This window comes from Calidris pugnax, unplaced genomic scaffold (assembly GCF_001431845.1).
Source record: "Calidris pugnax isolate Ruff unplaced genomic scaffold, ASM143184v1 scaffold41, whole genome shotgun sequence".
In the NCBI taxonomy this organism is placed as follows: Eukaryota; Metazoa; Chordata; class Aves; order Charadriiformes; family Scolopacidae; genus Calidris; species Calidris pugnax.
In genome coordinates, this window is record NW_015094509.1 from 20,203,068 (window position 1) to 20,227,543 (window position 24,476).

Consider the following 24,476-nt stretch of genomic DNA (forward strand, 5'->3'; position numbering starts at 1 on the left):
GGGTGCTTCACATCATTATCATGCTGTGGAAGAGGTTTAAAGGACCAACATGCACTAAAACCTCAGTTTTAGTGTTCTGTGTGAATCCCATTTGAAAGCCTCATGCAGCTTCTTAAATAACTATTGTTTGAAAAGAACTTTGGTAAAGAAAATGTATTAGGGAGAAGAAAAAAGGTAAATCTAATTTTCAACCCTGTTTGATGCCTATATATTATAAGACAACTTAAACCAGCAAAGCCGTAGCAACAGCGAAGGAGAATGATGCTCTCAATGCAAGTCTGACCACTGAAGCTAATGCTGTTATTGACAAATTAATGCAGATAATATTGGTGAAATTATTATTTTTTCACATTTGCACTTGAGTGTTCTCTCACGCTTTTTCCAGGTGTCTGCACAGAATCTGAATATTCAAGATGGACACTTTAGAGTGACAATTTACACTGTATGAGACAATGCTGAGTATGCCTCTGCCCATACAAACCAAAGTAGGCTCCAAGTTATTCATTCCCAAACCACCTTCTTCTCAAGAGCATACCTGCCTCAGCTGTCAGGATGAAAGTCCTGCACAGTCAAGCCAACAAATAAACTTATATGGGTCTAGGCAGAGAATGGAAGAATTCTGCCTCTGTTTACACAAAGGTGGAAAACTTCATTGCTGGGGTTAACGTCAGACCCCTTCAGCAATCAAATCTGCATCTTTCTGGTGGCTACTGGAGATCTGAATCAGCCGCTAATGTTCAAAAATGGTTAAGTTGCTCCTTAAAAGAACAGCTCCAAGTTACCAAATGAAGCTTCCAGATACAAACCAGGAAAAACACAAAGAGTGGTTTCAAAAAAGGGGACAGACAGCATGCACCACATTGCCCAGCTCCAGGCGTCCAGCCGAAGCACCTGGGTTAAGAGTCTCCCAATCTAATCAGTCCAGGCTTCTCCAAAGGGCAACACCTACATCATTACACCTACAAGAGCAGGTGTGATTATTTCTCTCAAATTCAGAAAAAACACGTTTCGTTCACAAGAAGATCTTAAGGCAGCCACTTTAAACTTGCAATACAACTGAAACAGCACTCCGATTTAAACAGATTTGAGATGTGATCAGGCAGCAAAAGAGGAGACAACCGTGATGCTCATTTCCACCCCTTCCCCAGCATGAAGTTAAGTAAAGTGATTTCTTATCTATTGGTTAAGAAAGGTGCATGCGATCAGAGAAAAGGGGGACTTGGATCACAGGTTTACAAAGAACGACACTAAGGACTTTAAGCTCTAGACTTTAAAGGTCATATTAACAATAAGAAATTCAATTATTTGAACATCACCTTGATGACATGTCTATTCCATTTAACTTCTCTCCCAACTGTGACAAGATTTATCAGTCCATGTTATTCCCTTTCTAAAATAAACCAGAGGTTTATCTGCAATACTGATTTTCTTCTTTTACAGTGTTCCAATTAGATGCCAAAAGAAAATAAATCAAAAGATGGTTTGTTCATTAAGATTAAGCGGTATTTTAGTTTCATTAGAAATTAAAGTCTAGGCAGTTAGTGGAGACCAGACACCATAAAGAGGCCACAGCAAGGGCTACAATAAACCAGCCACCAGGGTTACGGCATGGCACAGACTTACCCAGAGCCTCAGCTGGCAGGCAGGTGCGCATGGTGAGAAATTGCAGGACACAAAATTGACACAGAAAGGAAAATAAAAAAAGTCAAACTGGTATTCCAGCATTCCTAGAGTTTAGACATTATCATCAGTGCCAAGACAAGAGAGTGAGCAGTTTGGACTAGACTATTTTGACTTCTGCTGCTGCTGATAAAGACAAAGGCATTAGCTGTGCTTCCTGATGAGCTGTTGCAAATGAAACTCCCGGTTATTTACCATACAGTTTGATTTTAAGAGACTTAAACCAGTTTAGGAACTTTGTTTAGCTTGCAGATTCTGAGGTGAGAATGCGTTAACCCGGCCTTCAGAGGAAGTGCACAAGGCAGACATCTGTCAAACTCTGGTCAAGCTGATGAAGCAGCACAAAGCTCATCCCCTGGCAGGGAAGGGGGATCTCAGGAACTTGCAAAACTCTAGGCGGGTGCTGTGTTAGAAACCACAGCCCTTTTTGATGTTCCCTACTGCAATTACTGCAACAGATTGTTAATTAAATGAAAAACTAATTGCTGATGCAATGTGGAAGAACATCAAAAAGATTAACCATGATATGTACATTTTAATTAAAAAGCCTTATATATAAAGTTATATACAAAGTTTATATATAAAGTTTTGCAATAAACCTGGCTTGCTGTCAAAAAGAGGGGAACTATCAAGAGGCATTCAAAACTCAAGGAATGAAAATAAATCAAAGAAATATCTCTGGTCACTGATTTTGCAACACGTCTTCACTGAATTTTTGTAAAGTGGAGCTTACATTATAAGCTTGTGGGAGAAAAAAAAAAAGAAAAAAACACCAAAAAACCCCTGCAGGCACCATGGCCTCATCCACACAGGACTTCTTCCCTGCAACAGATAAGGATAATTTGCTCATTAGCTTCCCTCCTTCTGAGCTGTATCATACTGACTCCACAGTGAGTTTTGGCTCTCACTCCAGTCATGGTGCCACACTTGATCCTTTGAGAGGCAGGAGGCCATCTCCGGGCAGAGACAGGGGCTGGCCAGGGGTCCTCCCTCCCCAGCCTGACCCTCCAGGCAGGGCAAGAGCCTAAGCACTTAAATGAGAAGGTCAGCATTTGCTCTAAGAACCGAGATGTTCCTTGGTTATAACTACGTTGAAGAGCTTCATGTTTTTCAGTTAAGAGTCATGACGTTTGCACAATCATCTTTGAGAGGAATATAATAATAAGACCAGAGTGTAACACAAAAACAGCTGCAAAGGCTCTAAACCACAAACAGGTCATCTTCGCTAACCCCAAGGAGGGAAGAAAAAGCACTTTTGGCGGTATTACAGTAAATTAATTACCATGTTCTACTCCCTCAACTTCATTTAAAAAAAAGAATTCTTTCCGGAACTGCTGCATACTCAATGTAGAGGTTGTGAGCTTGAACACTCCATGTTGATGAGACACAAGATATAATGTGCTGAATGTTAAGGGCACTCTGCAGAAACTTCTACGAATGGTTTAAGAGATAAAACTCGGTTTTCACATTAACATGTCTTACATTATTGGCAGTGTTACATATAACCCCTTTTCACAAATCCATTTGGATTTAAACGTTTTCCACTCACACACAGCTCCACATGAAGAACCTGAAAATTAAACCTACCAGTCAAGCTATAGGCAGAAGGGAAACCTATCTAGTTAATCATTAACAGCCAAGATGAAATATAGAAAATAAAGCCAACATGCACTCCAGATCTTACATAAACATTCAGCTATATTTTAAGTTAGTCACTTGACACTTTTTTTAAAAAACTAAGAATCATGCATTTTGTTAACTTTCCAAAATGGTTACATGCAGAGCCACAGCTGCTGTCTCTCCTCTGAATTCAATATAGCACCAACAGCTTCTAGCAGCTATGGATCCACTTATGAGGCCTTGACTCAGCAGAAATGTAAACATGGAATTTATTTTAAATATATGCATAATTATTCTGCTGACTCAGGTTAGCTGGGCTAACTTCTGATGTCCAATGTTTGTCTGAAAACAAAGAGCAATTTAGTAGATCTATGCAGTTCTATGCATGACGTTGCTTCATCTGTTCAGACAAGAGCTAAGTTTCAACACTGGGGAGGGCAGCACGTCCTGTGGGCCTGTCCCCCTTGGGAGCAAGGGGTAAGAACAAGGATGCACCTTGAGGATCACCACGACATCCCCAGGGACTGCATGCATCTGGGAGGTGCACCAGGATCCTATTCAGACTACATGTATTTGGACTTCATATGGATTATTTTTTTTTTTACAAGACAACAAAAAGAACAAAAATTACCCCTGTAAGGTCTTGTGAAATGCAAGACCTTCATTTACATGTAGATCATAGAATCATAGAATGGTTAGAGTTGGAAGGGACCTTAAAGATCATCTAGTTCCAACCCCCCTGCCATGGACAGGAACACCTCCACTAGAGCAGGTTGCTCAAAGCCCCATCCAGCCTGGTCTTGAACACCTCCAGGGATGGGGCAATGGTGTCATTTTACCAGACATACTCCAGCAAACTTCCAAAAAGGGTCCCTTTTTGGCGTTGTTTGGAAACCTTGGCATTTTCTCTGTTACTTCAAGCTTTGGAAACACCTTTACTGTAATTAACACACCTACTCTGCAAACTTACTTTCTAATAAATGATCTTAAATGCCTGGCCTGAGCTTTCAACTTGGCCGGATGGAACCAGAACAGAGACCGTGCAGAGGGCAGAGAAGAGGCAAACCCCAGTGTATTCAGCCCCTCAGCACTAAGGTGGGCTGCCCAACCAGCCAGGACAAGCCACGCAGCCCATGGCCCTCTCTCCCAAACGCCCTGGAGATGCAGGCAAGGAGCAAGGAGCAGGGAGCTGCCAGGCATGCTGCAGCCACGGCTACAGAGGGAGCCTCTGCAGCCCCGTGAGCAGGGAGAGAGGACACCACTGCCATGACGGGAATGAGAAAAGTAGAGGGCTTTATTTTTGTTCCTAGATCTGAAGCTGCCCAAAGAAGAAGAAAACCACTTTCCCATCCAGTCACAGCAGAGGAAGCTTGAAGGACGGTTTTAGCAGCATGCACCATATTAAAGCAAATCCAGAATTCAGCAAACATCTCACTTGCCCACAGATGATCATAAGGTTAATTCAAAAATATTCTTACAAGCACTAGGAAGGGAATGAATTGGTTGTTTTAGAGCTCCCATAGGTGAGTCAGTAACTTTACAGAAAAATCTAAGGGACAGGTCCTGCTTGAGGAAGAACAGAACAAAAAAAAGTCTGAGCAACAGGGGAACAGGAGAGTGGAAGACACAGGAGGAGGTTCATGCACTCAGCCACATGCCTGCCAGGACAGTTTCATCCAAGAGTTCCCCTGCCCACAGTTCAAACCTCCTTTGTGACCTAAAGTAGAATTACTTCTGCAGCTTTATCGTTTTATAAATAAACACCTTCTTGATTTTTTTTTCTCTCTCAGTGACAGCAACATACTTCACCACGCAGCACATTAAACAGATCTATCCAGGTAGGTACATACAAAAAAGTTTTCATAACAACATTTGACATTGCACTCAGACTGATGCTTTATTCCTTTAAGGCAAAGAGGGGAAAAAGCATCTGCTACTTTTTTTTCATTCTATATTTAAAAGCTGTAGATAACTTGCACGAAGACAGGGTGAACTTCCTCCCACCTCCCGCCCACTCATGATGGGAACCCACAGGGCCAGCAGCTTTGGGCATCCCTTCTCACATCCATACAAGCCTCAAAACCTCACTGCATCTCTCCTCCCCAGGGGCCAGGAGAACAACTCTCAGCTCCTCAAAAATATTGCAGCTCCTCCTTTCCCCCTGTACTGGCTGCTCAGGAGCCTTCATGGCTTCTGCCTTCCCTGTACATGTCCCTCTGCAACCAGCCTGAACCCCACCTCAGTCCCATTGGGTTTGTGCTTTGGACCCAAACACCCTGTGTGAGACAGCAGTTCAGAGGGATACAGCACAGAAATACAGCAGGTTCATGGACAACTCCAGAAGCATGTCATAACAGAAAAACTAATCAAGGGAATGACATTAAAAAAAAAAAAAGAAGAAAAAAAGATTTCAGTCATAGCATGGCTGCTATAAAAATGGTAGCAAAATGAGGGCTGTTCCATTCCCTGTTCAAAGATGTTTAATCCTGAAGGAGGACAAGACACCGGTGTGCTGACCCTTGTTACTAGACATGGCCCATATTTCGGGAGGGAGATATGAACTCAGAAAATCCAGGGAGAAAGTTCACTTGCTTTAACCACTGCTGACAGACACCCATGGTGGCATCTGCAGTACAATAACAGCGGGATTTTTTTCCAGAAGCCTTTACGTGCTTCGCTTTCCTCTTCCCACCTTATAGAAAATGCTGTCTCCTCCTCCAAGATTGCAGACTGATTTATTCAATGCTCAGAAGCAGGATAAAAGGGAGATGGAGCCAGATAGCTGTTACTTCAGTGAAGCAGGTTCAAAAAATGGCTCCTTCTTCCCAGATCACGGAGATGCTTTTCTCAGCTCTCACCTACCATGCACTGAGTTTGTATCACGCAGGGACAAGAAGCAATGAGACCAGAAAAGGGGAGAAGAAAGGAAAAGAAACAGAGGGAATATCACAGACTCTCTAAAGCTGTTGTTCTGAAGTCAGACATCACACAAAATGAGAAACGTGTTTACGCATCACCCAAAAATAATATCACAAAAAACTGTGTTCCCCTAAAGGCAACCATTGGGATTTAAAACACAACTTTTCCATGGACAGACAGACACACAGAGCCTACTGAGCTAAGCTCCCTCTTGCTGACTTCCACCTCTCTCTCCCTCCCTCATTCCTCAGATAAAGTCAGCTAAAACTCAGGAGCAGTTTTCCAGTCATGTGGCTTTCCACCAGCGTAATTATTGACTCACCTATTAGGAAGGACAGTTTGAGACAGCTCATCTGTTCTGGGTAACACGCAATTAAAAAAGTTAAAGAAACTCCCCGCCTCAGCATTTATTTTGCTTGTCCCTGGGCTCACAGTTTTGAGGCAGAAGGAGAAGCACAAGTTGCAACCTGCAGGCTGGGAGCTGCTCAGAGCACACTTCCTACCCGGCTGGGAAGCGCCCAGTGCCGGGAAAGGGAACCAGAAAGTCTGCTTCTGTCCAAGCTCCGGATCATCGCTCCAAAGCTTGGGGGGGTTTGCACTTGGCCAAGCAAATCCCTCAGTGATGGCAATGCTGCAGCTCTCAGTGATGCACATTTCCATTACCATGATGATGAAACTCCTGTGACAAGATGGTGGTGGGAGAGCAACAGGAGCATGAGACTCGGCTGCTAAAAAAGACAGATTGCCTTTGTGGAGAACTCCCTTTCTTTTCTTACTCATCTTTAGTTTTCTACAGTTGCCAAGCGCCCTCCCCCTGACAACAACCCATGCCACCACCTCACACTCTCTGAGGAATAATGTAAGGTTTAGGAGATTACAGGCTGTTACAAAAAAAAAAAAAAAAAGAAGAAGAAAGGTGGTAGAAAGGGAGAACAGTGAAAAATGTTAATAATTACAGAACATTTACATAATGGCTTTTTTTTCTATATTATTCCAAAAGATTCCAGAAAATTTTGCAGGTATCTGCACAAGTCATGTTATAGTGTCAACGTTTCTAACAGGAATAAGTTAGCAGCAAGAGCTCTATTTTAAAACATGATTGACTTTGTACAAACAGTTTTAAGGCTTTTGTATAAGAACATTAGACAGCAGCTTCAGAATATGATTTAAATGACACATAGTAATTGTATCCTGGTACCTACCAGGAATGCATTACAGGGGACTGAGTTATTACAATAGAAAGTCCTATTGCTGTTCAATCTTTGTCAATGAGCAGAGCACAAAAGGTTTTTAACAATATAAGTTTGGAGAAAGTTACCTTTCTTGGCCTTCTTCTGTAGCTTCAGTGTATCAGATGATTTCTTTTTTATTTCTTGGCGGGCTTTTTTGTATTCTAAAAAAACACACAGTCTCTATTATCAACACACTCAATGTTAAAATGGATGTTTTTCACAGAAAAGGCTATGTTTAGAGACATTAGACTACAAATTTTAAGAGGACAGCTACTATTAATCAAAGAGGCTTAAAACTCGCATTTTGAAGTGCCTATATGTTTGGCTTAATATAACATTTTAGGGTGTGAGCACATTCACATACCAAAATCTTTCCCAAATAAACAAAGCCTTTACAGAAATAACAACTGAGAACACAGTACAAAATTAGAGTGCTTTTCATTTCAGAGACTCATCCACTCTCAGGAATGGAAAACAGAGATGACAGGTTTCTCGAAACATCTGTGCTCAAAAACAAGTATCCAGAAACAGCAAGGCAGAGAATATCCTGTGATCCCTCTCCAGCATGAGAGTCAGGCAGAGGCAGAGGATGCTAAAACTTTGCCCAAGGAGGGGTCACATTGCCAGCTCTTTCTGATGAAGTGGAACACACTGCAGTTGTCCTCATTTTCAGATGAGCTGCATATCCCGGGAGAATTAAAATCCCAGAACAAAATATTCCACCTCTAGTCCAGGCACACTAAAGGTACCAGATATGAAAACTGATACTTTAAAAAAAAAAATAAAAGGATAAAAGGCATGTATGCATGTATATACATATACACATACACTTTAACAAAGGAGGTCAATGTTGCTACTCTTTTATAGATGGAAAAACAGAAGCAGGCTGGTGGTGGGCACAGGAATTCTACTGGGGCCAACTGCACCCCCAACACCCACGTCTACCCACTAAACCCTAAATCTCACTGTCACTTTGGCCAGGGTCACCCCTACCTGCAGGAACCCAGGTGATGCCTCCCTCCTGCTCACTACCTGCTTAACACTCTCGGGAGCACAAGGGGGAAACTTTTTCAAGAGCTGCCAATTTAGCTGCTTCTACTTGACCACAGCAAGAGTGGGGCAAGAAGCAAATCCTCTTCTGTAGGCCAAGCACACTCCTTCCCATCAGTTCTCACCCTCCCCAAAATAAACTGTGCTGATGTTGCTTCTTTCAGGTACAGAAAAATTCTACAGTTTTTGAGGGTCAGTGTTGAACTGACCACGCTAGAGGGATACCACTCCCAGTCCAAGTTTGCAAAGCCAAAGGCATCTACCAACATGCTCTTGCTGTGCAAGACTGTGCTGCCTCCTGCCCATTCCCCCAGGAAAGCCTCTAGAGGAGCCACCAGCAATTCAGCTCTGCACATCCCATGTCCAATTACACAGCTTTCCCGGCCCCCAGGTGCACATTTCTGTATCGCATCAGACATAAAATAACGATACTGAATGTTTTACAGTGCTGTGCATTCTCTGGAGAACGCTACAGCTGAGACATCCTATGGTCTTAGTGAGCTTTTAACTACACCCCAGGGCTTTGCAGGGATAGATGTGGCATCCCCAACCCTTAGCACTATTGGAGATCACACAGTGAGAGTGGGGCAAACAGAGCTAAAACCGGTCACCAGGCTAGAAAAACAACCCATCCCTTGGGGTCCTGCAAACTAAACCTTCAAAATGTATATGCAAGGGTTAAAAATTTGTTAGGCACTTTGGGAGGGGAGCGCTTTAGAGGAGAAAAGTTGTGTCCTGGTTTGAGGCACAAACCAGGACAAGTTGCTACACATATTTAAGCACGTCATTCAGTTCCCCAGTACAAACATGAAAAGAGGAAGAAAAGCTGATATTACAATCTTAGTCCTATTAAAGAATTCTTCCTCTGTAACTACCTTTTGCATGGTCTTTATCCAGTTGATTGGCCACTTTCTTCCACTCTTCCATCTGTTCTTGAAGTGGGTTTATCAGACAGTCAATTAAAGCACTAATTTTGTTGAAAAAACACAAAGAGCAATCAAATCCTGCAGATGCCCCTATTCTTATATAGAGAGCCAAGGTCAATATTGGAGTATTTTTACTTTTTGCTGCGACAGCTACCAGTGTCACAATGTAAATATCAGAACATAAAAATGTTTACGCTGGAGAAAGGAAAAGAAAGGACTGGATCAAAAAAAATCCACATCACAAGATAACCAGAATAACCGCACAGAAGTTCAGGACAGTGAGGAACAGAGTGTAAACCAGAGGAGCGTCCCAAAACAGGGCCAGTGTATACAGTTAGATCCTACTCATCTGTCACACAAAGAGCAGTTTAAATGGATACTCTGGAGACTGGAAAGGTTCATGCAGCCATAAAGATTATAAACTTAAATAACACATGTATATGCACAAGAAGACAGAGCAGTTGTACAAGCAAACAACACCCTGCCCACCGACGCGCCTCACCTCTCGCCGGTGGAGTCCATGATACAGCACTAGTAACGCTCCACTAATTACTGAGATTGGGACCAAAGCATTTAAACAACTAACTCTGGGGCAACTAGAGATTAAAGTTATCTCCTCACAGCCAATTTCACAAATATCTTTATTTTAAAAGGGAAGAAACATTCCCAGGTCATCAGACAAAGGGGAAGCATCATTTTGGTTCACCTCAAGTCAAGTATAACTTTCAAGTCTGGTTAAAAAAAGGCACACGTGCAAACTACTACTTATTTCAGAGGTAGGCTGTCTATGTATAGCCCAGCTTATGCATGAATTAATCCTCTCCCATTACTCCTCCAGTCTAACTTTAACTGCAAAAACTGGATGAGAGGATTTTTCTTTTCCATACTGGTTTGCTAAAAGTTTCCTGGCCGCAAGCTATTTGGGCTTCCCAGTAAGCTGAGGAAGCAGCACACCACTTGCTGTTGCTTTAAAGCTTAATGACAAAGTTTTAAAGTCCTGAAACAAAGAGAGGATGGTCACCATCAGCAGCTGCCTGCTCAGCACTGAGCAACAGGGACCAGCACTGGGAATTTGCAGCATTTAGAGTGATTTGAGGTGACAAGCCCAGTCCCCAGAACTGCATGTTCACAACACCTGGTGTGCTTCTGGGTGGAAAACAACTGCTGTTCTCAGAGATGAGGTGGAGAACCAATGCTGGTGAACAGCTTCAGGTGTTCCCCAGTAGCAAATGGAAGCCAGGCCGGGCAGGGAGCCACTCACCTTGAGAACTGCCGGAGTTTGGACTCTATACTTCTGTGCCTCATACACATCCTGGTGAGAGCAGACCCAATCTCTCGGGTGCCACCTGAAAAACAAAACACGAAGCAGATGAGACCCCTGATGAGATTCCCCTCTGTGGTGTGGGCATGTCAACCAGAAGGCTGGTGCCAAGTCTTCCAGAGCAACCGTAGAACAGATTCATAATAACTGTAGAATTGAAAAGACTATTAACCGGGCAGACCTCAGGGATATCTACCACCTTGGGAAGAGATTAATTCTTGTTCATCCAGAGACCAGAATTGAACAAGTAAACACAATTAAAACACAGTTCTTCCCAGCAGCTTTATGTGCCATGAGGCCCAATTCCATGGCAGAAGAGATAAAGAAAAGGGTTGGTGATGTCAAAACACAAGAAGCGAAGCTGGCAAGTGAGTGGGCATCTACAGACATTTTGAAAATAAACCTAAGGGATTCGATCCAATTTTCCCATCTCTAGATTCTTTGGACCCAATGCCTCAAAAGGATTTTGCTCCTCCAGAACATGTAACTGATCCTACACGTTGCCTCACACATCACTGGCACACACCATCGGTGAGTGTGTCCCGCACGTACCTGCCATCCCAGACCACACATGTACTTCCATGACATGGCCAGAAGGTGGCACCATGTGCCCTGTACCCTCTCTCAGCTCTGACAGCAAGAACAATTTTTCACAAGTGTTCCCCCTTCGAACCTTTCCCTTTAAAAAGCACACATTCCTCCATTTCCTACTTTGATAAGCTTATAAAATGTCAATATAATTTTGTTTTGGTTACCATTAGTTTTGATAATTGCTTAGTCCCTATTTGCAAACCAAATCTACTATTCTCAGGGTACAAACATCAGCCTCGGTCCAAGGCTTTTCCAAAAGGTTTCTCTGGAATAGCAAAGATATCAGCAGCTATTTAAAAGTCTCATTTGATTATTAAAACAACCACCGACCTGTAATATACAGTAAAATGTCTTCCTTAGTTTGTAAAAATGGTATTGCACAAGTAAAAAATATTTTCCTAGTAAAGAAACACGAAAATTTTAATAATTTCATTTATTTTTTAAGCACGAACACAAGTCACCATCTTCCTGCATTCTTGCAGAATTAAATCCTGTGCCCACAAAATGGCTCTGGAACAAAGACACTAAATAGCTGGAACAAATTGTGGCTATTTGGTATTTTCCATTGTTCAAAAAGATAAACAGAAAGTCCTTTGTCACTTGCCCAATTACTCGTGTTTTTATAAGGAGCTTTTGAAATAATATGATTTGGTAACACTGAAGAGCTGTCCCCTCGATGGGCGGCTGGGAGAAGCATACGGTGTCCAGCCTGGATCCAGCCCCACGGCTGCTGGCGATGCTGCCCTTGCCCAGCTACGATGGACTCCAGAGCAGCAACACAGACGGTGGGGAAAGGCATCACGGGCAGAAAGCAACTGGAGGAAGAGGACAGTGTCCACCACGAAAAGTGGATCTCTGTCCCAGAACACGGGCATTTTGCTTTGGAGCCATTGCCAAATCAAAGTAACTCGGAGCTTGATGCGGCTCAGCCCCAACGGCAGCGATGGGGGAACGAACCAAACACTTCCATGGCCACCACCAGCACAATTCCCAACCGAGGGTAAGCGAAATGCAGCTTTTTCAGGTTGAAAACTCATTGAAACACTGGAATATTAAGGACTGTCAATGGTTAAGCGACACTGCTCTTCTAAGCCCTTTATAAGAAAAAAGGAAGAATTGTTCCAGAACAATAAATAGGAAATAAGGCACCATGTGTTTTGGAGACAAGGAAACAAGGGTCAGTTACTATTAATATTAAACTGCAAAGAAACAACATTTTAACTGAAAACCCAATCACCAAAGTATAAATATGTCCTCTCCACACACAGTACAGATGGATGGGCAAGGTCAGCAAAACAGCTATACAAAGTTAGGTCTGTACATTGCTAGCTGTGCTTGTTTAAAAGGAAAAAACCAAACCCAACTGGTTGAGGATGAGACAGGTTACTGGTTCTTCTTTTGAAACTTCATGTCACCCATAAGTGTTTACAAGAGCATGGAAGTATGAGGTATTAATTTTATTCTGTAAATAAAGACTACTCTAACAGAACAAAGTAAAAGGGGAAAAAATGGTTTTGAGAAGTTTTTAATGCCCTTTCTGGTCAGAAACTCCTGAAGCAGCAGCTCTTGCCAACCATTCTCTGAGAAGAGTGGTCCTCAGCCCTTCCTAAGGAGCGTAAATCCCTCCTAAACAGCACTCAAACTCAACCTGCCTAAAAACAAAGTGCTGGGGAACACTATTGCTCCAAACAGCTATGGCAAGAAAGGATTCCTGTTCCTCTGCAAAACGGTAACACGCTGCAATCAATAAACTGAGTTTATTGAGAAATGAACTGAGTTTACAACACTGAATTCAGAATAAACTGAATTTAACTACTTTGGAAATGAGAATTCTGCAATACCACAAAATATCAACATAAAGCTTGCAGCAAACACGCGTCCCCTCTACAGCCCTTCCAGCCGCCCTTGCTGCTCCTCCTGCCGTGGGACCATTTAAGGAGTTCCCCAGCCTCTGGCCACAAGGCTCACCCGGCTGTTGGACGCAGACAGGAGTGAGCTTTGGTTTTATTCCTCAAAGCTTTCCCACTCGCAGCTGGCTGCCGTCTCACCGCGCACCTGGCAGCTTGGACCCACGGAGCATCCAGCACCAAGGGGGCAGGTGCCCACTGGAAAGCTGTTGTGTGCCAGCAGCTTCTGCCCTGGCAAAGGGGAACCCGTCTCCGTTCAACACATGCGGCGACAATAAAGCCACTATGCATTTCCAATTCCTCTTTAAAAGCTAATGTTACCAGTGTCTAATTAAATGTAGGAGAGAGAACCTCTGCAAGAGACAAGAGGCTTTTTAATTTTTTAATTTCAGCACTCACTCGATTAGCAGAGGCAGCAGCCGTGTCCAAGTGCCCCTACATACCTACCCAGGTGAGACAGCCCACGGAGGTACAGATGCACCTCCTGCAGAGCTTCTAGATGTTGAAATAGCAGCAGAAGCACCATTTTGGAAAGAATCACTTCCCTGGATATGCCTAAACAATCTGCATTTTGGGGACGCCTCAGCAATCCCTTGTTAAAAATCTGCCATCAGACTGAAAGCAGGACAATAGCAGCCCATCTCCTCCCACGCCTGAATCTTACTGCTCCTCCTTAATGTATTAAGTGTTCCAATCTCACTGGAGTTAAACAGAGCTTTAGCTCCCTGTTCCCATCCATATTACCTGTGATGAATCAAAATGCTTCCTGAGAAGGCAAAAAACCCTTAAATACAGGTCTCTTGCCACCCCTTGATTTATTGAGTTGGAGCACCATGGCCATGGTGCAGTGCCTTCCAGGAACACGTGCGGTGCAAAGGGTTTATCCCAACTGCAAAGGCTGGTTCCCACCAGCAGAACTGCCTTGATGCTCCTGTTTCCAAAGGGATCAGCTGGCTACACAAACTGGCAGAGGGGAACCATTTTGTGCCACTGCAATGGTTTGAAACCATCCAAGCATAACAATGGATTCTAGTTTACATTTACTCCTTTTACCTAATCTCAGCCAGCCAGCCTGAGCAAAGAGAGTAACATATGCTTTATATAAATGATTGTTTGATGTTATAGTAGTAGTTTACTCACAGAAGGAGCGGGTGGCCAATGTGCACATTCACAAACAGAGATGGACCTTACAAGCAACACCAACGTGTGTGCAAGTCCTGGTCCAGGCTACGCAGCTGAGCTGGTAAGAAGTTTATTGCACTGGGCTGTGCCACAGTCAGACAAAACCCACTCCAGCCTCAGTATCAATTTATTGTTTATCGAAATGGACCGATTGCCCACTTACACAAGGACAGAGCCATAAGCGGTCAGAAGACCAAGTGGAGGTAACTCCTTTTTTAGCGCTATCAACAATCAGACTTGGTGGCAAAAAGAGCACCTGAAACAGCAGTGCACCCGGAGATGCCAAAGCATCGCCTGTCTCCACTTCGTTACAAGCAGGTCCCTGGGAAAAAGTCCTTACATTCTCTAGTAGCTGTCATTCCTGAAGAGAAATACTGAGGCCACGTTAGCAAACTTTTCATCCAACCAAGGGTATGGTGGGTGGGTGACCTGGCCTCCATTCACTGCTCTGCAGTTATGCAAGTTAAACTGCGGTGCTTTGGGCTCCCGGTTTATAAAATGAGGCAGTGAATTATCTGCTGCTCTGACATACTACAGTTATTCAGCCATTAAGGCAAACAATGCTTGGGAGTGGTGTAAAGTAATACTTCGAAACCGGAGACGAGAGCCATATTCATCAGAATTCCCACTCAGAGAAAGTGGCTTAACAAAATGCTCCTGTCAAATTCGATTAGAAAGTGGGTGATAACATCAGCCTTATTTCTCATAAGTAAAAGGCAACTCTGCAAGGCAAAACGTGCTTTCGCTCTCACCTTCCCCTGCTCCTGCCTAAGCCTGCAAAAGACCAAAAACCTTTTTCATGTAAGATAATTCAATGAAAGCCTGTGGATCACGACACTACAATGAGTCCACTATAAAGGCATAAATGATTTTCTTTCGACGCTTGCTTGTCATTCAACATGGCAGAGAGACAACAGGGAGAGGCTGTAGGAAAGAGACTCAATTGTTTTATTGGAGTCATTATGTTTGTATTTAATAATGCTCATATATCAAGGAAATGATTATTTGATGAAATGTGCAGCTGTACAACTGCACGGCCTCTGTATACTCCAAACAACCCACTACAATCAACCTCTTATCTTCCTCCTCTCACTTCACTGTTGAGCAACCCCAGAAGGCTCAGAAGACGACTGCCTTTCAGGAACTGCCTTTAAGGCTCCAACTTACTAACGAGCTCATCTTTATCTTCAAGGGCAGAGCCCAATGTGCCAGCGACTTCCCTCTTTCTCAAACAGGAGAAAATGATGAAAAATGGGTGTAATATTTTTGTAATTTCAAAGTTATCAGAAGAGGCTTCCATTTTCGAGCAAAGATTAAAGCAGGAGCGGAACAGAGGCTGGATTATTAAATACAACTCTGAGCACGGAGGCTATGACAGGATGACTAACAGTAGGACATTTTAAGTTAATGGTCATTACTCAACCCTTATCCAAACTCACACTGTTAGAAGAGCATGCAGTTTCCATCATTGATTACACGGGGCACGGACCCTGATCTTGCAAAACTGTTTATGCGGATGCCTCCGTGAAACTCTTGGATGATGGGATCAGTGCCAGGGTGTTACAGCAGATGGGGAAAAAAGGAGGGCTTTTGCCTAAAAGTGACCAGCACAGGGGCTGTAAGCATTACCACTGGGACAGAAATCTGACAATGGAGCTATAGTAGCACTTGATGTTTCAGGGTGTCAACGGCCAACGGCTCATAGGTTGGAAAAACACATCAAGAACTGCAGACAACAGAGGGATGTTGTTCAGCATCTACCAGCCAGGAAAAGAAAACAGGACACCCTTATTCCTACAGCTACTAAAACCCTTCTGAGCAGAGCTTGGCAAAGTCTCTGAAAGTTACTGCTCAAAATCAGTTAAAAAATGTTTCCTGAAGTATTTTTAAAAAAATGTTTTAATTTAGACACCTTTCAGAGAATCAACAAATGCACATTCAAGGCCAAACACCTAAAGATTTTTGATGAACCTAATTTAATAAAACAACTGTGGCAGACCATTGCCATGTACCTCATCTCTGTGGTTGTCATTGCAAAGGAACAGCTTGCTTGCAGTGTTCAGTTGAGCGCCCTTTTGGGTAAATTACTTGGAAAACATATTTATAGAGGCCTGATATGAAGTTGTCACATTTGCTAAAGCCCCACACAGTCCAGATGATCCTGAGAAAAAAATGCAGCATGTGGCTTATTCTCTCTTTTGCAAAAGAAATTAGCACTTGTTCATGGATGGGACTAGCAGGATCTCAAATTGGATTTGCATTGATTTTAAAGGAGGAAGAAGAGTTAAGGAGAAGAGTGGCAGCTCGTTAAAGCAGTAAAGAAGCAAAAGGAACAGGAAACCTGAGCCACCCCCAGCCCACAGCCTGCCCTGGCAACCGCCAGCTTTAGGAAGTCCTTAAAACAGACTCTGACCATGTTCCAGTCAATATGTTAGAGAACATGCAAGAAAGCTCTTATGACTTCTTCTGATTTAGCTTATTCTCCTGCTCAGCAGCATTTTTGCTTACCCCAGCTGTTCTCCTCACAGAGCACTGGGCAAAATCCTCGCCCCACGGGAGTGAACACGAGCGTTGCCATTAAACAAGCAGGGTCAGGATTTCACCCATGCACACGGAGGTTACTATACGGTCTGTCAGACACATTAAATAGGGCCATGAACCAGCTGTGCTATGACCTTTGGACAAATTGGAAGGTTTGGTCAGCCTTCAGGGCATGCTGAGAAGCTCACTCTGCTTTTAAAGAGGGTGTCACACAGACCGGTGGCTGGAAAGACTTTGGTAAGGTTTAAGTTATCACAGGACGCATCGATTCAATTTTGCAGAAACTAACAAGTCTGTCATTGATTCACAAACTTGTAAGAGACACAAAATGCATCATTGAACCATGACATCCTGTCAGAGAGCGCTAAAAGTCCAGGCAGAAATATTTCTCAGGAACAAACACCTCAAGTTGCAGCATGTTTGCACCAGGGCTGCAAGCTGGCTTCGTCCTCTCCCTTCCAGAAGTGGTGCTGCCAACACAGACAGCAGCACTTTGCTTTTGGAGATTCCTTTCAAGAATTAGTATCTATTCCTCCTTGCAGGTGCTTGTTGCTCATTTTTATGAACCCAGAATTCCATATCAAGGTTTTAATGCTACAAAAATGAAGCATCATTAGAAACAAATTTGCTTAGAAGAGCAAATACCACTCTTGTGTTTTCCAAAGGCTGTTATTTACATTTTATTCTTTGCAATACAAATAGTTTCATTACTGAAAACATACAGGGTCTGCTGAACATCTGTACTCAAAATGAAGCTGTACCCACTAAATATCATCCATACCTTTTCCCCATTTCTTTTCAAATTTATAGTCAAACATATTTCCAAAATCATTCTATGAATAGCTAGGTAAACCTGACAGTCTTAATCTGAGCAGATCCAACTGCTTTGCTCCAAATGCTACACCCACTAACGGCTTAAGAAAGGCAGGTGACGTGAGTCACCAAGCTTGCTCTCCAAAAAAAAAAAAAAAAAAAAAAAAAAAAAAAAAAAAAAAAAAAAAAAAAAAAAAAAAAAAAAGGAGCGTGCTAATAAAAAGGACTCTTCATAATGAAAAGGGAATTCCTGAAGAACACAAGGCCAAGCCTGCGTGCAGTTTTGGAGTAACCCCTCACTTGTGCAGCATCCCAGAGCAGAGCCGATTGGTACCTAAAGGCCGGCTCCATCAGCCAGGGATCCTCACTGCACTGAGGACCACACTCCACTGCATTCTCCAGACGGTGAAAAGACGGTGATCTGGTTCAGACCTACTTAGCCAGCCTCACTGATCTCCATACCTTCATGAATCTCGCTGTAAATGAACACTTAATGTCAGGCCGATGTGTGAAGAAGGCAGTAACTCACGATCCTTATGTTCTTCTGAAGTACAGCTCTTTATTTTGTCTGGGCACAGCTATGAGCTGCAATGTAATCTGATTAGACGCCAGCAATATTCAATGAGGGGAAGGGATAATACACTTACAGCAAATGGCTTGGAACCACGAGTGCAATTCTACCGCGCGCTCGGCAGCACACGCGCTGCTTATTTGGAACTGGCAACTTCCACAGGAGCTGTGGAAAGCCTACAGGTATCTCCCCTCTTTGTCTTCAGCCTTGCAAACACCTCTGGGCCAGTAAGTCAAAAGCTCCTTAACTCAGGTCTCCCAACCACCTGTGCTGCTGATCCCAATCCAGCAAGGATTTCAGCTACGACCAAATGGCTGCTGCCTCCAAAGCACAAAATCAAGCACAACCAGGGCAAGCAGGTGCAAAAAGCAGAAGAAAAAGATATTTTTTTAAAAAAAATCCAAGTCAGCAGATCTAACTGAAACCCCACAGCAAGCAGATCTGCAGAATAAGGCAGTGCTATTTTTACATGCTGTCTCTTCTTCCAACAGAGCATGATTCTTTACTGATCGGAGGGGAAGATCGTGGAGGGATGAAGGGAGGTAGAAATCATTCAAACTACCTTAAGGAATTATCAATTCAAGAAATTTTAGAGAAAGTCCATTGTGTTTCAGATAGTTATACAGAGATAGAGCATCACCAACCCATCAAAAGACTCAATGCACAGCTAAGCATTGAGAGCAGCATCTCTGTCCCTGGGCGCAAAGGGAAGGGCTGGTGCTGCCCCAGGTGTTCAGGGAGGTGGTTCCCTCTTCCTGGGGCAACCTCGTGCCTTTGCTCAGCATTAATGAGCTCTAACTGCAACTGGTATATACGGGGGGAATGCTGGTGGGGACACTTCACATGGCAATACATCCTCCTTTCTGGTACTTTCTCAAGGCAGCTGCTCTGTGTGCTCCGAAGGCCATTTGCAAATCGTCTCAAATATTTATTGAAATACCCACGGCTCAACTTCATCCCCTCTGATTTATTTAGTGCTCGTTTCAGCTTGGCTTGGTAGAAGCCTAGAGATTCAAAACACACTGACTTTGCAGAGTTACCCTCCAATACTCAGGAGGCTCGTCAGCAGACACAGGGAGAACCTGCACACCCCTTTAATTGAGTGGCAGATAACAAAAGGGTAACAAGAATCCAGGGCACTAGTGTTTACAGTTACTCAGATTGCCCCAAAGCTCATTTTGCCTGGCGCTATATATAAAGACAGTTGTGCTGTTCATCAGGTAAGCTCTCAAACAGTTAATTAGTTTTGTCCCCACTGATAAGCTTTTTTTTTTTTTGGCAGCATCCCACTTATTTTCAACTTCACCTTCCTCAGCCTTGCTACAATGTAATGAATTTTCACAAAAGCAAAGGAGAATGTCACCGCATGGGTTTGACACCAGCTGGCTGCTTAAGCCCTCAGTATGAAGGAATTTGCTACACAACACTGAACTCAGCTTAAAAAAAAAAAAAAAAAAGAGTAATATTCCACCTGTTACAGAAAGTGAAATGAGGACAGTCACCCCCAAGCAGAGAAACCAGAGGTCTTTGTGCTTTTGGCCACAAACTCAATAAACACATGCTCTGAAAGGCACAGCAAAAGCTGAATTTATACTTTTGAATTTAGAAAAAGTATGGGCATTTTCTCCTTTCCGTGGAAGCAGCAAGTGAAGCAAGCTTCACAGAAGAGCAAGGCTGCGTGGAGGTCAGGTGAGACAGCTTACAAGCACAGGACCGTGCTCCCCAGATCTTTGGCTGCTTTGAATGCACAGATTCACATGCTCCGCAGGCGAACTCCTGTTTATCCCACAAATCCTTCCAAACAATCTACGCTGTCAGTCTGCATTTAAAAGTGCCTGCTTCAACCATGAAGAGTGCAGCAGGAGAAAAGCTTCAAAAGTTCTTTGATTCACAAAAAGAAAAAAAAGCACATCTTGTAGACAAGATCAAACGAAGCTGCAGAGGTGTATGGCATTACAAACCTGGCGTACAGCGAGGCACTGAGCTGTGCTGATTGGCATCCAAACACACAAGGACGTGCCCATCTCTGCGACGACAGAGCAACTGGATTTCTTCTTCCAAACAAGATCCATTGGACTGTAGCAAACACATCTCTGACCACTGGAACAGCAGACGTAATCCTGCTGCACCTGCCTGCTGATGCCCACACACACAATTCACACCAGGTTTGTAAGATCTGTGCAAGAAGGCTAAGTTTTAAAATATCATTCTATCGCCCATTGTGAGAACAACTGCAAGAAGCTTCAGGAAACCAGGATATGAATCAATGAAAAAGACTAGAAACCAAAAACACACAAGCAAACCAAAAATGAAGTAAGAACAGGGCTTTGCAAATCCTGAAATTTAAGCCTTAAAAGTGGCAGCAAAAGCCACCCTGTGCCCACAGAAGTTGCTTTATAGCACTGCTTCTCCACCTTTTCAGTCATTCCCTCACTGCAGTACAGAACACCTTTCCTGCCTCCGTCTGTGGAACACCCCCTAGGAGAGGAACAGGAGGGGATTTGTACCTTACACTGCACACAGGACAAACCTTCAGAGTAATACTGCCATTCTAGCCATGTCCTGTTCATTTTCTAGTCCTTAATTATCAAACCAACTGAGGTGGGGCAGTTTTAAATAAGGCTGCCATCCCCATACAGAGTGCTGCTACGGCTTTCTTAGCAATAGCATGCAAAACGACGTTAATACCCTTCTTAGGGGATGCCCTTCCTTCAGCTGTAAGGAAAGTGCCTGTGCCTGTATGCTCCCCTCAGATACTGCTGTAACGTGTTTGGTTGGCGGCCCTTCCCTTCAGCATCTCATGGAAAAAACAGAGAGACAAAACTGGCAGGGAGCTCAGGAGGCTGCGTGGTCTGCTCCCCCACTGAAAGCAGGGCCAACTTTGATGAGGTTCCTGGGGGTCCAGCTTTGAGTGTGTCTAGGGATGGAGATTCCTGGGCTCCTCTTCCAGTTTTTGACTAGTGCCATTGTGAAAATTGTTTCCTTTACCTAAAACCCAGAGTCCATTGTTCCCGTAGTTCAAATCTGCAGTTTTCCAAGCACTCCCTGGGAGGCTGTGCTCCCCCTTGATGTTGTTTTGTCAACATAACCCAGTAAACACATGTGGAAAGTGTTTATTGGTTTTATCCAAGCAGAGTCTTTGATGTCAAAGGAATTCAAACATCCACCTTATGCACACAAAACAGGATTGTCAGAACCTCATCTGCGAAAAAATGTCATTTTGGTATTTTCAAAATGACACAAAACCAATTAAAGTTCACCTCCAAAAAAGCAGCCAGCCCAAGCACTGATTTGTTCAAATTAATCCATGTACATTTACTTTTGCTGCATTTCTTAGGGTTTCTCAAAGAAATGAATTCACATTACTTTACGGTTAAGCTGATTTTAGTACAGAAACATTCATCTGGTCATTTGACATCTCTGGTAATGCAGGAAATCCATCTAAACCTCACAGCTCCTCACACGCTCTGATGCTCCCTTGTTCTTCTAACAGACCTCATCAACCCGCACCTAAAATACACAGTTGGCTGTGACCTACTGCTATTAATTCGTCTATTAAAGACAAAAGGAAGTGTCAAAGTTGGGTGGAGGATTTCTGACCTAGGCTTTAAGCACTGTAATGCACAGGACTAGCATATAAATTACAAGTTTAGAGGAAAGTGCTCAGAAAGGGTCACCTCCTATTTAGAATTTATTAACTAATCCCCCCAGAGACCACCTTGATTTAGTACCACGTAACCCATATTCCCACATTTCACAGTGATATTGCTACAAAGGTTTCTCTTCCTTCCATCCTGCTCAGCCATGTGAAGCAGGAACGATCAATTCACCCAGCTCTTCTCCCAAAGACGGTCAACTTGAGGGACAGGTTGCTCAGAAATTACACACACACAAATGAGCACACAGTTACGGGGAGTTTCAGCAAATCCACATTTGTAACACTGTGCTGGACATGCTGGGGAAGAAAAGCCTTGGATCACTCAACAGAAAGTCATCTTGCCATGTGGTCTCAAAACCAGTTTGTAACACACAGGGCCAACAGAGATGATGAGATTTTATTTTGCTAACGGAAGGGAGAGCCCCCGGGTTTTGGAAGCTTTAAGACTTGGGCTCCAGTCCCAAATCCCCAAGTGTAACCTTGACTCAGATGCACCTGCTGCTCACCAGCGTGTTCAGTTCTGTCCTAGACTGAAAGGCAGAAACCCTGTGAGACAGTGAAAAATCCAGTCTGCAGAATACGGATGCAGCCGCTCTGGAAAGGTGTGCAGGAAAGAGGCGGTTGCTGAATGCTTAAAGTAATTCTTTAAGGCACTGACCCCTGAGCCGTGTTTTTTTGAGACCATGGTGTGTCCACAAGTCCAGGGCAGGGCACAGCCCAGGCTGTGATACACCCATATCGAGATCACAACAATCAAATGCTGCACAGAGCAAAGCATCTTCCCACCGTGTACCCATCAATGAGTGACCCCCACGTGAGCTCCTCAACACCACTCGCGTGCCTGTATTTAACATCTGCACTGAGAAGTAATTTATGGTTTTGTTTAAGGGGAGCTTCTCAAAAGAGGGCAAAGGTGCCTCAAACTGTTTTCCCCAGAGTAAAGCGCATCCGCAGACAGTTCTTGAGGAGCAGATAACACATGGGAGTTTAATAACATGATACTGTTCTTGATCCTTGACATTCTCCTGGGCATTGCAGGGTCAACACAGGCCAAAACTTGCAAATTTAAAGTTGCAGTTAAAAAGAAAAACACATACAGACTTCTCACATCATTTACAGACCACACACAACTTGTTCCAGAAAGAATAAATCCATTCCTCCGGCTTGTACAGATACCCACCAACCAACTTAACCATGCTAAAGACCCAAACACTCGTACTGGTAACTAGGTCTGTTACCACAACATGCCAAAGTGAAAATGAACCTTAATAACGTGACACAAGCAAGATTTTGAAATAGGTATTTTTTTAATGTGCTCATTTTTAATGTGGTCAACTTCTGCAGTTACGCTCCAGTAAGCACGACGTATCATCAGTCTTAATAGACTTCCAATGCAACAGCAGTTTCTGATTTATTTCCCCCCATCCCACATCCTCTTCAGAGCCCATTTCTATTTCAAGCATCAGTACCCAACGCTCGCAACATCTGCAGGTTGCCAAGCCAGTTTATCTATGAAAAAATGGATCCGAACGGCTTGCCAACAGAAGAAAATACACCCTGCACTGAAAACTATGACTGGCTTGTACTTTTTACATCTATCTATGAATATGGCAATGCCAACTGCTAATTAAAACAGACAGGTTCAAATGGTGTAAAAGCTGTAATCACAATATGACACGCGTAAGTCTCTAAATATATTTAAAAATGAGGCTAAAAAGCCCTCCAAGCAAAACCCTGCAGAGGGGTAAGCACTCTCAGCGTTTCCCCCTGCGTTAAGGAGAAGAGAGCGCTGCAGATAGAGACACAGAGCGCAAGATCCGCAGGAAGCAGCACAGAAAGCGCGGAGCACGAGATGCGTCGTTGCGTGGTACCAAAGCCACGCTCCCCTCCGGCTCCCGAGGAGCCCTTCGGCTGCCGAGCCTCCGTCCGTGACGTCAGCCAGAGGAGCTGCAATGCAGCACTCGCCCGGGCCCCCATTATCTCCCAATTTCTCTTCCCAGGCAGCAGCCTGAGCGAACTCAAGGGCATGCCTTCAGCAGAAATAATTGCCGCCTTTAATCTGTCCAGCTGCAATCCATTCCAGATACAACCCCTCGCAATAGACTTTAGCCTAGATTTTTGTAAGGGTTTGTTTAAAGAAGGTAAAATAAATGATCCAATTAAAAAGGCAGCCCCCAAAGAACTGGTTTCTGGTATGGGAGTAAGGACGGCATAATTGGGTCTTGATGTAAGCAGTATTTCTCTGGTGAAGAAAAAAAATCTGTCCAAAGAAAGTAGTTAGTCTCGTTAATCTGCCATTCCCAACAGGATCAAAAGGCCGTGAAAGGCACAACTTGCAGGTCAGACCACAATATAACAAGAACCAGGTACCTCCGTTGGCAGCCCAGGATAAACCAGCAATACACATGCAATGCCGTGCACTGTTTTCCCATCTTGGAGACGGGGCAAAACCCTACAGCAGCAGA

At 43.6% G+C, this 24,476-nt stretch overlaps 1 protein-coding gene across 11 annotated transcripts in view; it reads right to left on the reverse strand.

Moving 5' to 3' along the window:
- MTSS1 (metastasis suppressor 1) overlaps positions 1 to 24,476 on the reverse strand; it is a 124,906-nt gene that overhangs the window by 23,194 nt on the left and 77,236 nt on the right. For 8 of the 11 annotated variants that reach the window (XM_014965391.1, XM_014965389.1, XM_014965397.1 and 5 more), the window contains exons 4-7: positions 10,689 to 10,773; positions 9,377 to 9,468; positions 7,538 to 7,612; positions 1,624 to 1,635 (exon numbers count right to left, since the gene is read on the reverse strand). In XM_014965391.1, coding sequence (XP_014820877.1) covers positions 1,624 to 1,635; positions 7,538 to 7,612; positions 9,377 to 9,468; positions 10,689 to 10,773 — 264 coding nt within the window. The remainder of the gene's footprint in view (positions 1 to 1,623; positions 1,636 to 7,537; positions 7,613 to 9,376; positions 9,469 to 10,688; positions 10,774 to 24,476) is intronic. The other 3 variants (XM_014965395.1, XM_014965390.1, XM_014965398.1) reach the window with 1 other exon arrangement.